The sequence below is a fragment of the Aristolochia californica genome, unplaced genomic scaffold, assembly GCF_029961685.1.
Source record: "Aristolochia californica isolate CCGP_79_NKW_82.1479 unplaced genomic scaffold, dmAriCali1.0.hap1 SCAF_2, whole genome shotgun sequence".
Classification (NCBI taxonomy): domain Eukaryota; kingdom Viridiplantae; phylum Streptophyta; class Magnoliopsida; order Piperales; family Aristolochiaceae; genus Aristolochia; species Aristolochia californica.
Window position 1 is genome coordinate 46,595,707 of NW_027181881.1, and position 11,900 is coordinate 46,607,606.

At 41.4% G+C, this 11,900-nt stretch overlaps 2 protein-coding genes across 3 annotated transcripts; both read left to right on the forward strand.

The window, feature by feature from the left end:
- Nucleotides 1-414: 414 nt before the first annotated feature.
- LOC137957048 (tryptamine hydroxycinnamoyltransferase 1-like) lies at nucleotides 415-1,769 on the forward strand. Its single transcript, XM_068804751.1, has one exon. The coding sequence runs from the start codon at nucleotides 415-417 to the stop codon at nucleotides 1,732-1,734; it is 1,320 nt and encodes a 439-aa protein (XP_068660852.1). The 3' UTR covers nucleotides 1,735-1,769.
- A 4,135-nt stretch (nucleotides 1,770-5,904) lies between these two features.
- On the forward strand, nucleotides 5,905-7,833 carry LOC137956931 (transcription factor MYBC1-like). Of its 2 annotated transcripts, none has more exons than XM_068804601.1 (2): nucleotides 5,905-7,081; nucleotides 7,175-7,833. In XM_068804601.1, the coding sequence occupies exon 1, from the start codon at nucleotides 6,201-6,203 to the stop codon at nucleotides 7,077-7,079; it is 879 nt and encodes a 292-aa protein (XP_068660702.1). In that variant the 5' UTR covers nucleotides 5,905-6,200; the 3' UTR covers nucleotides 7,080-7,081; nucleotides 7,175-7,833. The 2 variants fall into 2 exon arrangements, with proteins under 2 accessions (XP_068660702.1, XP_068660703.1); XM_068804602.1 differs by having other exon boundaries at nucleotides 7,267-7,833.
- Nucleotides 7,834-11,900: the final 4,067 nt, after the last annotated feature.

The following is an 11,900-nucleotide window of genomic DNA, read 5'->3' on the forward strand; positions in this document are numbered from 1 at the left end:
TCGCTCTATCTTCCATTTTATTATTGTTTATGCAATGGGTAAACAACGCAGGATTGAGCATGAACAGTTCTACTTGGCCGGCGATAGACACCGGTACTGAAAGATTTGCAGAAATGGGAAAGCGGAAGAATAAATTAGACTTTGTTGGTGGATCATTGATGGTTGAAAGCTGTTTGAACACCACTTACAGAATACCAGGTGGCTTATTTCATTGACCGACTATAAAAATTTCTCCATCTTTGGCAACCAAACTACCACGGGACCCACCGAGTTTTCAACTAATGGTGTTATCTGATAGATGCGTTGTCTCTGTTAGCATGAGAGATCTATATAATGGGGATGATTGACGATGGGGGACTTTCAGAGCTGAACAGATCGAGCTCAGTGGTGTCTCACGTCAAGAGTACTGAGGAAATGTCTGTAAAGGTGATCAAGACCGGCATCCTAAAACCTGCTTCGTCTCCTTCGCCACCCTCGGCTGCCTTTCCAAATGATAAGATTTCTCTGACGATCTTCGACAAAGCTGCATTTGATCTCCATGTCGCGGTGCTCTACGCTTTCCAGCCGCCCATGCCTGATAACGAGGCCATGAAAGAGGGTCTCTCGAAAGTCCTGAACTACTTTCCTCACCTCGCTGGGCGATTTATTCTGGATGAGCAACACCGCCCTTGCCTTCATCTCAATGGCGCCGGCGTCCGTGTCATCGAGACGTATGTCGAAACCACCCTGGCGGAGCGGCTGCCCCTCGACCCGTCGGAGGAGTTACGGCAGCTTCGGCCGCCTATTGAAGATGTCAAAGAGCTGCTGCAAATCCAGCTCAACCGCTTCGCCTGCGGCGGTTTAGTGATTGGGCAAACCGCCCATCATCGGGTGGCGGATGGCCAGTCCATGAGTGCTTTCTTCGTCTCCTGGGCTAGACTGGTTCGAGGCTTGGAAGTGGACCCACTTCCATATCATGACCGAGGTGCCATTGCGATCCCAAGGAACCCTCCGCGTTGCGAATATAACCACCGAGATATCGAATTCAAAGGGAGTTACTCGTGTTCGCCGCCCCTCACCCTCATCTCAGTGTCGTCCATCGACAACATGGTTGTTCGTTTCTCTCCAAACTTCGTCTCCAACCTCAAACAGACCATAGCCGAAGACAACCCCGGTCTGCGTTACAGCACCTTTGAGTGCCTCCTTACCCATCTCTGGAAGAAGGTGACTCTGGCTCGGGGACTCCGAGAGGACGAGACCACCCAAGTGAGGGTCGCCGTCAACGGCCGAGCGAGGATGAAACCAACAGTTCCAATGGAGTACTTCGGAAACGTGGTACTCTGGGCTTACCCGAAACTGAAAATGAAGGATCTGATAAACAAGAGCTACGGTTTCGTGGTCAAAACGATCCATGACGCCGTGGCCAAGATCGATGAAAAATATTTCCAGTCGTTCGTTGATTTTGGAGAGCTGCTAAAAGGAGAAGAAGGGGAGGGAGTACTGGAGGGGACGGCGCCGGAGATCGGAAACTCCCTCAGCCCGAATCTGGAAGTGGATAGCTGGTTGAGATTCCAGTTCCATGATCTAGATTTTGGTGGAGGTGCCCCCTGTGCTTTCCTTCCTCCTAATCTACCCGTGGAAGGGTTGCTGATCATGGTTCCGTCATGCAAGGAGAAAGGTGGCATAGACGTTTACATGTCTCTTTCTCCCGACTGCGGAGTTCTGTTCAGACAAATTTCGTACTCCTTGGATTAACATTAACAATGGTTTCTCCATTTTTCAGTGCAGTTCTGGCTGATCGCAATGTATTTTACATTAAGAAAAAAAAAATAAAAGAAACAGACGGACGGGAGAAGAAGCTGATGCTTTTGTGCGATTCCATTTTTTACAATGAAAATTTCGATCCCAATTGTGTAATGACCTAAGGCATTCGATATCAGAAATTATAAAATGTCAGATTAGGATAAAATTGAAAGAGAGTTTTATAATATAGTTTTTAAAGGTATAAGAGAATTTCATTTTCTGATAAACTAGGGTTTTTTTCATGAAATTAAACCCTTTGTTACGTGGGTTCCATGTAAAAGTTCAAGCTCACTACGACGGACGGCCATATTCCATTTGTTCTACATCGGTATTTCTTGGAAAGACCTTCTTGTCTGCCGTCCTGTCTGTCGCTTCTCTGCTGTCAAGGTATGCACTCGCTTCCTTCTGAATCCGCTCAAGCAAGCAGAAAGACCTTCTGTATCCATTTTTGGCTACCTAATCAAATGTTTTCACTGTCAGAATGCTACAGTGCATTGAATATTTTAACCATCTCATATTCCCAAAAAATAAATTATATCACTTATATGGCACAAACACTTCATTGTATTGAGTGTGGGTGGGCTATCGTCTGCTCTTTAGATATAGCAACCACGATCATGGAAAATTCCTGAATATTTTGACGAATATTTCTTAGATATAGTATCTGCTTTGAGTTGTTGATGCAATTAACTCAGGTGATGAGAACTCAGATGTGGAGCAAAAAGCCCAGGGAGCAGGTATAACCTACCTCACGTGAGGTGCCTCTTCCTCTCTGTTTTGTTTTTTTTGTGTCTGAAGGTGTGGAACTGATATGAAATTTGATGAACCTCCATTGCAAAAGATTGCTGGTTACATTAATCTCATGGCTCTTGAAGACACTTAAATTGTTTGAGATACTCTCTTATTGCTAACTTCACTCAAGTTTTTAAGAAGAACAAATTGGTAGCATTTCAGAACTTCTGTTGTATGAATCCATGTTCTGAAGAAAAAAACGGAAATGGACATACGATTAAGTCATCCAAAACCATTTTTCTTTGTCTCCATGATTTGGATTTCTAGTCATCGAATCAGAACGATCTGATTGAATACAAATGGACAAAACTAACGTTTTTTTCAAAGGAGTGTTTTTGTGTTTGACTATTGAATAAAGTTTAGGCATAATTATGTAACTTTTATGAATAATGTTATGCATAGTATATATATAATTTTATGCAGGGTTAATATATAAAGGTTACGTCCAATTTTAAGTAGAGGTTATGTCCAATTATATGTAAGATGTATGCATAATTTTATATATAATTTATTTGACTTGTATTTTACGCAAAGTTTTAAATGTAGATTGGAGCTTGAACTCAGCTCGAGTTCGAGCGAGTTCAATAATTTTAATCGAGTTCGAGTTCGAACTCGATTAAAATTATTGGACTCGAGCTCTGTCTCCAAAAGAGTAGGAATATTACTATTATTATTAATTATTTTATTTGTTCGAGCGAGTTCAATAATTTTAATCGAGTTCGAGCTCGAACTCGATTAAAATTATTGGACTCGAGCTCTGTCTCCAAAAGAGTAGGAATATTACTATTATTATTAATTATTTTATTTGAAACTTAGAATACAGGCAGAGGAATAAAGAAAAATATTAATGATGGAAAGAATTTGAACCCAGAAGTTTGAAATAAAATACTGTAATACTAAAGAAAGATAAAAGGCTCAAAATTTAAAGTAAACAAGAAATTGTCATCAAACTATACTGCAGAGTCTCAAGCATTGCCTTTGCATGGATGAAACAACACCACAACATGCAGCTTCAATCATGCTTTTGCACCATCATAACAAGCTCATGACACAACTGGGGAAGCAAAGAGGTTGTGTATCGATTCCTTTCAGCGAAAAATGGGAAAGGGGTTCCAGGTTTGCAATTTTGCTTCTGGATACTGTGTCCAATAGTGGCAGCTTGAAAAAGCCACGGTCGCTGAACATAAGCTTGATGGCTTTGAAAACCAGTTCTTGCTCTCTTTCAGTTTCGATTCAATAAATCGAGTTTAGATCAGGTGACGAAAACCCCTTAGCTTTGTCAACAAAAACGCTCTCGGAGCAGGTATCGCCTCGCTCATATGAGGTTGTTATTTCCTCTGTTTTTCGTGTTTGCAGGTAAGGAACTCGTTTGAATTTCGATAAACGACGATTGCAAAAGAGTATGATTATAAATATAATGGTAGCATTTTACACCAGAACAGAATCGAAATTGTATTGGACCCATTTTGTGCCTTCCTTGTGGAGATCAAAACTTAAAAGCTTCTCGGTCGCACTGTTTCCACAAATACGCTTCTTCTTCTTGAAGACGACTCTCAGGTAGTCATGTCAAGAAAGTAACGAGACGACGATTGCAAAAGAGTATGATTATAAATATAATGGTAGCATTTTACACCAGAACAGAATCGAAATTGTATTGGACCCATTTTGTGCCTTCCTTGTGGAGATCAAAACTTAAAAGCTTCTCGGTCGCACTGTTTCCACAAATACGCTTCTTCTTCTTGAAGACGACTCTCAGGTAGTCATGTCAAGAAAGTAACGAGAGAGCAATTAATTGTATAGCAGGCTTATGTGAGTTTCGGGGAAGCTTGCCACGAGTTATCAGTCAAGTCACGGTACGGTAATTACTGTTCCTATCCAACATTCCATCAGGGGTGTCCGGTTGTGTAGAATGCAAACCTCCTGGACTGGTGGCTGAGAGATTTTTTTTTTTTTTAATATTTCTAGAACTTTGCCTGTGGTGTAAGCTCTCATGGATTATGGTTTTTATATCTTAAGAATGTCTATTCGTTTTAATTGCAAATCAATCATCAAATTATTAATTTTTACCACACAACTGTGGTTTACTTGATTTTAAATACGAAAGGATGGGTTTAAATGCCTTCTTTATAGCAACCAAAGCCTTCAATACTGAGCTCGTTATGGGCGATGTTCACGGCTCAGTAGACCCATTTCACCTCGATCAAGAAAATGCCCCTTCCGTTCACCTTTCGAGGACATTTAGCTGTTTCAAATTTCCGGCCTCGAGGAGCAGCACGAGCCACCAGAGAGACTCCTCTCTCTCTCTGCCTCCTTTATTCGAACAGGTTTCCTGCAACAAAATTTATACAAACGAATGTCTCTGTAAATCAGAGCGGATTTACAGTCTTCTTTTTCCCTTTCATCCGCCCTTTCTGCTCCCTGCAAGTCGTGATGCATGAGGAACCCTTTAGGAGTTTTAAAAAAAGTTCCCTCTCGGCAAATGCAGCGGAGCGTATCGAGCACAGACATGGCGGTTGTCGCTGTCTCTCTCTTACTCTCCCTAGATTCCTGGCGGGCTAGTGACATCTCCCACTAAGATTTTCCCAACTCCGGAGACGGGAAATTGGAAAATCACTTCGCTGTTGGGACCTTTCTTTCTTTCCAGCTTTAACTTTTAATTAATTGAGCAATTAAGGAAGAAGACGACACAATGCAATGAGAACCTTATCGGCTTATCTTGACTTTCTCTGTAACATCAGTCTGGACGGCTTTGATGACGCAAGCAGGAAGCCCAGAAAATAAACAAACCCCCCCCCCCCCCCCCCCCCCCGTCAGTGCGATTCTGATGGGGACAAAGTTGTCCATTATTCCATTTTTGCCCATGTAAACTGGGTGAAAAACAAATCAGGAAAATGTAAAATGTGAATTGAACTATTGCTACATAAATAGTATGGGTCCCATTCGATATTACCACTTTGAGCATGACGAAAGACGTCGACCCTTTTTTCACATCTAGACCCTAGGGTGTGGCATGATTGTTTTTAGATCGTCCGATTTTGTGGGTCCGAAAATGGGAAAAAAAGGGGCATGATGGTCTCGATTCGAACATCTGTCCAAAATGAGAATCGAAAGATTGAAGGGAAGTATGGGAGATGGGAATTGGGATTCTTTTTTGTGATTAGTGGCCTACTCACAAATAATAATAATAATAAATAATAAATAATAATAAAAAAAGACCATTCCCCTTAGTGAGCTATAATGTAAAGTGAGAGCTAATAAAGTAAATTACTTAATAATTATATTATCTAATCTGATCTAATAGAGAAAGCCAACACAACCGGAGATCCACCTCGATCGTTCCCCCATTTTCTCTCTCTTGTCCTCTCTCTCTCCCCCACCTCCCAGTCGTCTTTCTTCTCTTCTTCTTCTTCTTCTTCGTCTTAAGTCGGCGGCCTTTTTACTATTGATTTTCAATTGGAGTGGGAGAGGCATCTGTGATTTTTCAATCAACATCTCAAATGCTTGTTCGTCCACTTTTTTTTTTTTTTTTTTTTGTGTATCTCTGTCGTCGGCTGCGGCAGCATCTCTGAATTTGTAGTGTTCCTGTGGTCCTTGCTGGGAGTGGTGGTGTTGCTGTTTGGCCAAAAATGAGAGACGATGACTCTAATTGGTTCGCTCAATGGGAAGAACAGCTCCCAACTCCGGAGGAGCTGATGCCTCTCTCGCAGTCTCTCATCACACCCGACCTCGCTCTCGCCTTTGATATCTCGCCGACGGCTACTACCCCTGTCGGTTCTGTTTCCAACCCTAACAACCCTAGTCCGCCAGCCGCGGCCCAGCCGCCGCCGGTGCCCCCTGCTACCAATAACTCCTCCGACGGCCTTGTTGACTCCTCCGACATCGTGGGTTCCGCCCAGGATGAGCCGGCCAGGACCCTCAAGCGGCCCCGACTCGTTTGGACCCCCCAGCTTCACAAACGATTTGTCGACGCCGTCGCCCACCTTGGCATCAAGAACGCCGTCCCCAAGACCATCATGCAGCTCATGAGCGTTGACGGCCTCACCCGCGAGAATGTCGCTAGCCACCTTCAGAAGTACCGTCTCTACCTCAAGAGGATGCAGGGCCTCTCCGGCCCCGGTGGCCCCAACGCCGGTCCAGTCTCCGCTGCCGATGCAGCCGACCACCACCTCTTTGCCAGTGCCCCCGTTCCGCATCATTTCCTCCACCGTGGCCCAACCCCTCCCGCTGCCGCCGCTGATCATTTCCTGCCCTTTGTGCCTGTCGCCGCACTTCAGCACCACCACCATCAGCAGATCGCCGCCCATCAGTACTATAATTCAAGGCAATTCGGCCAATTTGGATCCCCGCCGGGGGGGCAGTTTGACCACGGTTTTTTGTCTCGGCAGCCGCACGCTGTTCATCGAATGGGGGGGCCTATGCCTTCTGCAAACTACGATGACTTGGAGACAACGGGAGGGGGTGGAGGGAGGAAGGTTTTGACTCTTTTTCCCACTGGAGATGACTGAATGTGGGTAAATTTGGTTTCTTTTACTCTTTTTTCTTTTTTCTTCTATGTTTTGTTTTTCTGATTTGGGTCTCTGGTAATTCGGCCTGATTGTAGTTGGGAGAGGTTTTCAAGAGTCAAGCTAAGCTTGGTTTGGCTCAATTTGGGAGGTTTCATTGTTGTTCATTTGATGCTGATAGTGTTCGTAGGTTCATGGGAATCTGATCCTTGCTTAATTGGAGTTGTTGTGTTCTGGATGCAAGTCCGGCTGCTTGAGTCCATGTCTTGAAGTTCAAGAGAACATTTCGTCTCTACTGCACTTTGGATTTTCAAACTCCTCTTCGGGCTTGTTGTTTAGGCATTTGGATTTGACAGTGATGGTGGATTTCTCACACTTTGATTCTCAAATGAGGAATACGAGATTTTGCAATCAAGAGGTGCTGGATTGAGCTTGTTCTCTTGGTCTTGATTACGACCATTGTGCTGATAGACTCGTCTCCAATGTAGTGTTAGAAGCAGAGTAGAAATTTCATCTTTCTGCTTGTGTATTTGGGTCTCTGTTTTACATCTGTTGTTGCCATGCCGTGGAGTAGAATTCGGGTTGTGGGGTTCGTTGTTGTAAATTGAAGAGTTAAAATTTACATTATGTGTTGGTGAATGAACCTGCTTGATACTCGGGAGGTTTATCAGGGAATTGTGGATGATATGTAGAGTCTTTAATGTATTTCAGTACTCACTAGAATGTTTAAATGTACCTTAATTGAAATTTGGTTCAACACTATTGTTCTATTTTAGCTCTTCCTTTGCCTTATTGCTTCTGTTTGTGGAAAAGTTTTCGAAACAGGAGCAGATGATCTGAATGACTTGGTTAAAAATACTTTCTCGTGTTGTTCCACTGTTTCAAGAAGCACTGTTGTTGAACCAGATGTTGCTAATTCTTCAAGCATGTCTTTTAAATGATGGGAAGCTTCTCTTCCTGGTTTGTTCTGCTGATAACAATGACTGTCTAGGTTCTTGAGAGTTGACAAATCCAGTGCCCATGACCAGTTATGATGTTTTGGTTTCTGGTTTGGTGATTTAGCTACTCTTCGGAGATCACATCTGGAGGTTAAAAAAAGAGCAAATGACCAAACCTACTACAAATTGTAAAAGACTTGCCTCCAAAATTCTATTAGGGTTCTCACTTGATATCCTGTTTTGATATTTCAAATGCTTGTGTAAGCTAAATATCCGTTGGAGAAAGGGGGGAATACAGAGATGTTGCCTTTTATTATCAACGTGTGGGTCTCTCCTCTGTTTCAGAAAAAAACTTTTCTCCTTCATCAGGTGTGACAAAAAGTGCTGCAAGTTGAGGAGTCCTTACCTCTTCTGTTGTTTACATGAAATGATAATTCGGCTAACTTTATACAGGACTCCTGAGGTCCTAACGATGCGAAACAGTTCAGACTTACAGTGCTTTCAGGTCCTCGAAGTCTAATTACTACAAGGCTGAGCTCCTTTATGGTGAATGATTAACACCTGGATATTGAAAGTTTGAAACAATCAGGTCGAATACATCACTGACACTTCATTTTCTTGTCCTTTTTAACCCCTGTTTGCATCCTTGTCAAGAACATGAAAAAGGAAAAGAGTGAATATTTTGTTGAAAGGGCGGATAAAGCTGGGTGTCTTCCAGTTGTTAGCATTTGCAAAAGGCAGCTGCTACTGAAGGCTAGCCAAAAGCATGAGCGGATTCGAGAAGGTAGTGTGTGAGGAAGGAACTGTGGCTCTTGTTGGCCACACCTTTTTCCTTGTAAAACTACCGCCTTTTCAAAAAGTTACCCGCTGCAGCAGCTGACTGGAGCAGTAGAAGACAGAAAGTGTCCCCAGTGAGCAAAAGGCCAGGTGCGGCGGATACGGGATACTCATCCAAGGAAAAGCAAAAGATTCCGGCAACTGCTGCAGTGAGGTAACAGAAGATGGAACGGTTCACGGCTTGGGGGTACGGAGCAATACCCTTAAATTTCTGCGCATGGTGGCTCTGCCATTGGTGTCATCTTGTCGCTGAAAGCGAACAGACCGACTTTTTCGTTTTCAAAGCGATCCATTTTAGAGGGACCCAGTTGACGGGAAGGCATCATTTGATGGAGATTGCTGAAAATTGGCTGCCCAGAAGGAATAAATATCTGTGGCATCATATAGCAGGAGACTCGAATGCGCAGCTTTTGTTTGAGACCCACGAATACAAACAATGAGTACTCAGGAGGACGGAGCGTGAATATACGAAGGAGACTGGTCCACTAGCTGTGGATCAGTATTCAGTACAGTTTTGATGGATCAGACCAACTGCGTGGTCCTGCCATTGCCACAGCCTTCAAGTCTCATTCGGGATTCATTGTTTGAGCTGTCTCGTAGTCGTAATTCCATGCCTATGATGAGACAATTATGCACGAAAAGTGATCTACTTGAACCAACGCAATCAACCAATCTAATATCGTAAACAGATTCTCTGCCTTAATCCACTCTAAAACTGAAAGGCTAGGAATATTGTTGCAGAAAAAAAAAACTTCAAAAAATTTTGAGAGAGGAGGGCAAGAAAAGAAGATAGGGTTTCTACGGTGGAATCAAATCAGCAAGATGTAATTACACCCAGTTGTGTACTTAATCCATCCAAAGTACACCAAAACAATGAGCAACAATTTTTCTAGATAACTGACCCAATTGCTTCTCTAATTGACATAACATTCTTTGGATCAATAGGTCTGTCTCCAAAATATTTGGAGTTTTTTCGCTTTGAAAACGTTAAAATTGAAGTTGTCTGAGGAAATCTTCATGTCTGAGGAAATCTTCATATGAGATAGATATCAACTCAACTAGGAGAATGAAAGTGCAGCTACATCTATCACAATTGACAAAGAACCGTTTTATAACCAAAACACATTTAATAGATATCCATTAGACACACATGATTTTTTTTCCTTTTTTTCATGGTGTTTGAAACTATTATATACATATATATATTATATTATTTTCCGCCTGTATGATGCTTATATTCTTTTCTAATGGAAATTGTTGGGACATTTTTAGCCTTAAATCCTTAATTCGAAAGTATCTCTAAATTGAATTGTATATAAGTCTATTGTGAGTCAATCCTACAAGCTTTGAGGTAGGTAGTTTCATAGTCTTGTACCATTGATTTATCCACTTAAATCAATTTAAAATATCAAGGTTTTAATTGTAAGGTGAGCTTTTGTGACTTTGATTATGGGTCAATAAATCTTATGCTCTTCCTTTACCTTCAATATAGTCATGCAACTAGTTACATTCTTTAGTACCTTAATTTGCAAGTGTTGAGGGGGTAGTCTCTTTACTTCTATAGAAGTGTGACTACCCCCCTTGGTTCAATTTGACAGTACTAAATTTTTTTCTCCCAAACTAGTGTGATAGGAACACTTCAAATATCATGACTAGAACTCGTTCAAAAGTGTTTTTGAGACATCAGTTGGCCTTTCATGACCTATTCCTATAAGCTTTTTAGGGGAAAAGTCTCATATGGAAGTGGGCAGGTTCAATCATAAGATATCTGATAGAAGAATGTTTCACTTTGAAAGATAAATTCCTCAAACTTATTGAACAATGAGTAATAATTTTTTATTCAAAGAATGAACAAGTTATAGTGAGAAATTTGTCACGATCAAGCCTTCAAAACAATAGTGGCTAAGATGTTAACCTCAAATAGTAAGAAGTCGTCCTTGCCCTCAAACAAACCAACAACAACAAAAGAACTCCTCTAAAACAAGTTCTATCACTCTAAAGATAGCCTCTTTAAAAATCATTTTTAGTACATTTGAGCTAATAGTGGTGAAAGTTTCCAACTCACTTAAGAGTAAATTAAGTTCTTCCAAAATGGAAAGCAAAAGGCAAAACAAACACTTTCCTTACTAAAAATCGAAAAGAAAGCTTCTAAAAAGGCAAGCAGGCAAAAATAGTTCATTATTGCCCATCACAGTTGAAAAATTCATGTCACAATAGCTTAGATCATGCATTGCACTACATCAAGTGAAAGTAACCCATAAGTTGTAATAGAAAGTCTATTCCAATGCAAATTACTCGGAGAATTTTTATTTTTTTAAATCTTCACTTGCCAATAAACTTAGAGACAAAAGGTCATTCTCAAAACTCCAACTATGAAATAACGGGAGGCAAAAGATTGTTCTTAACTTCAGTAAATTGGAGGCAAGACTCATAAAACTTCCAATCTTCTAACAAATTTGAGGGTTAAAATGATGTCAACTTAATGGGAGAAAACCATCCTTGAAATCCTAGCTTCAAGACCATTGAGGGGTAAACTCTTCCAAAAAGCTAAATTTCAAGCAAATAGGAAGCCAAAAGTTGTCCTCAAAATCGGCATTTGAAGTAAGTTGGAGCTAAAAAGTTGTTCTTGAAATCCACATTTCAAGTAGATTTGAAGTGATAAGTTATCCTTAAAATATAAAATCCAAGCTTCAAGAAAATTTGGGGGAATGTCTCCTAAAAAATAATTCAAGCTTTTAGCAAATCTGGTGGGAAAAGTTTTTGTCCTTCAAATCCGAGCTTTAAGCAACCCTCAAGTTTTTGCCACTAGTGAAAAAGTAGCTAGTGATTCTCCGTAAGTGTCTCAAACTAATCGACTAAGTAGTGGGAGAACAATGTTGAGTGGCAGTTCCTGCCTGCCATTTCTTTCTTAGGATCTCCTTCAGATCATCTTATACAACAAGATCTTTCAAATTTTAATCCAAAACAAATAACTTTATTTCCGCATCAAAGCATGAAGTAAACCACGATTTTCGGACAGGAGGAACAGCGAAACCCATATGAGCAAGCA

Bases quoted from the DNA above. Each gene is read 5' to 3' on its own strand.
- LOC137957048 (XM_068804751.1), top strand. From the start codon at position 415: ATGTCTGTAAAGGTGATCAAGACCGGCATCCTAAAACCTGCTTCGTCT.
- LOC137956931 (XM_068804601.1), top strand. From the start codon at position 6,201: ATGAGAGACGATGACTCTAATTGGTTCGCTCAATGGGAAGAACAGCTC.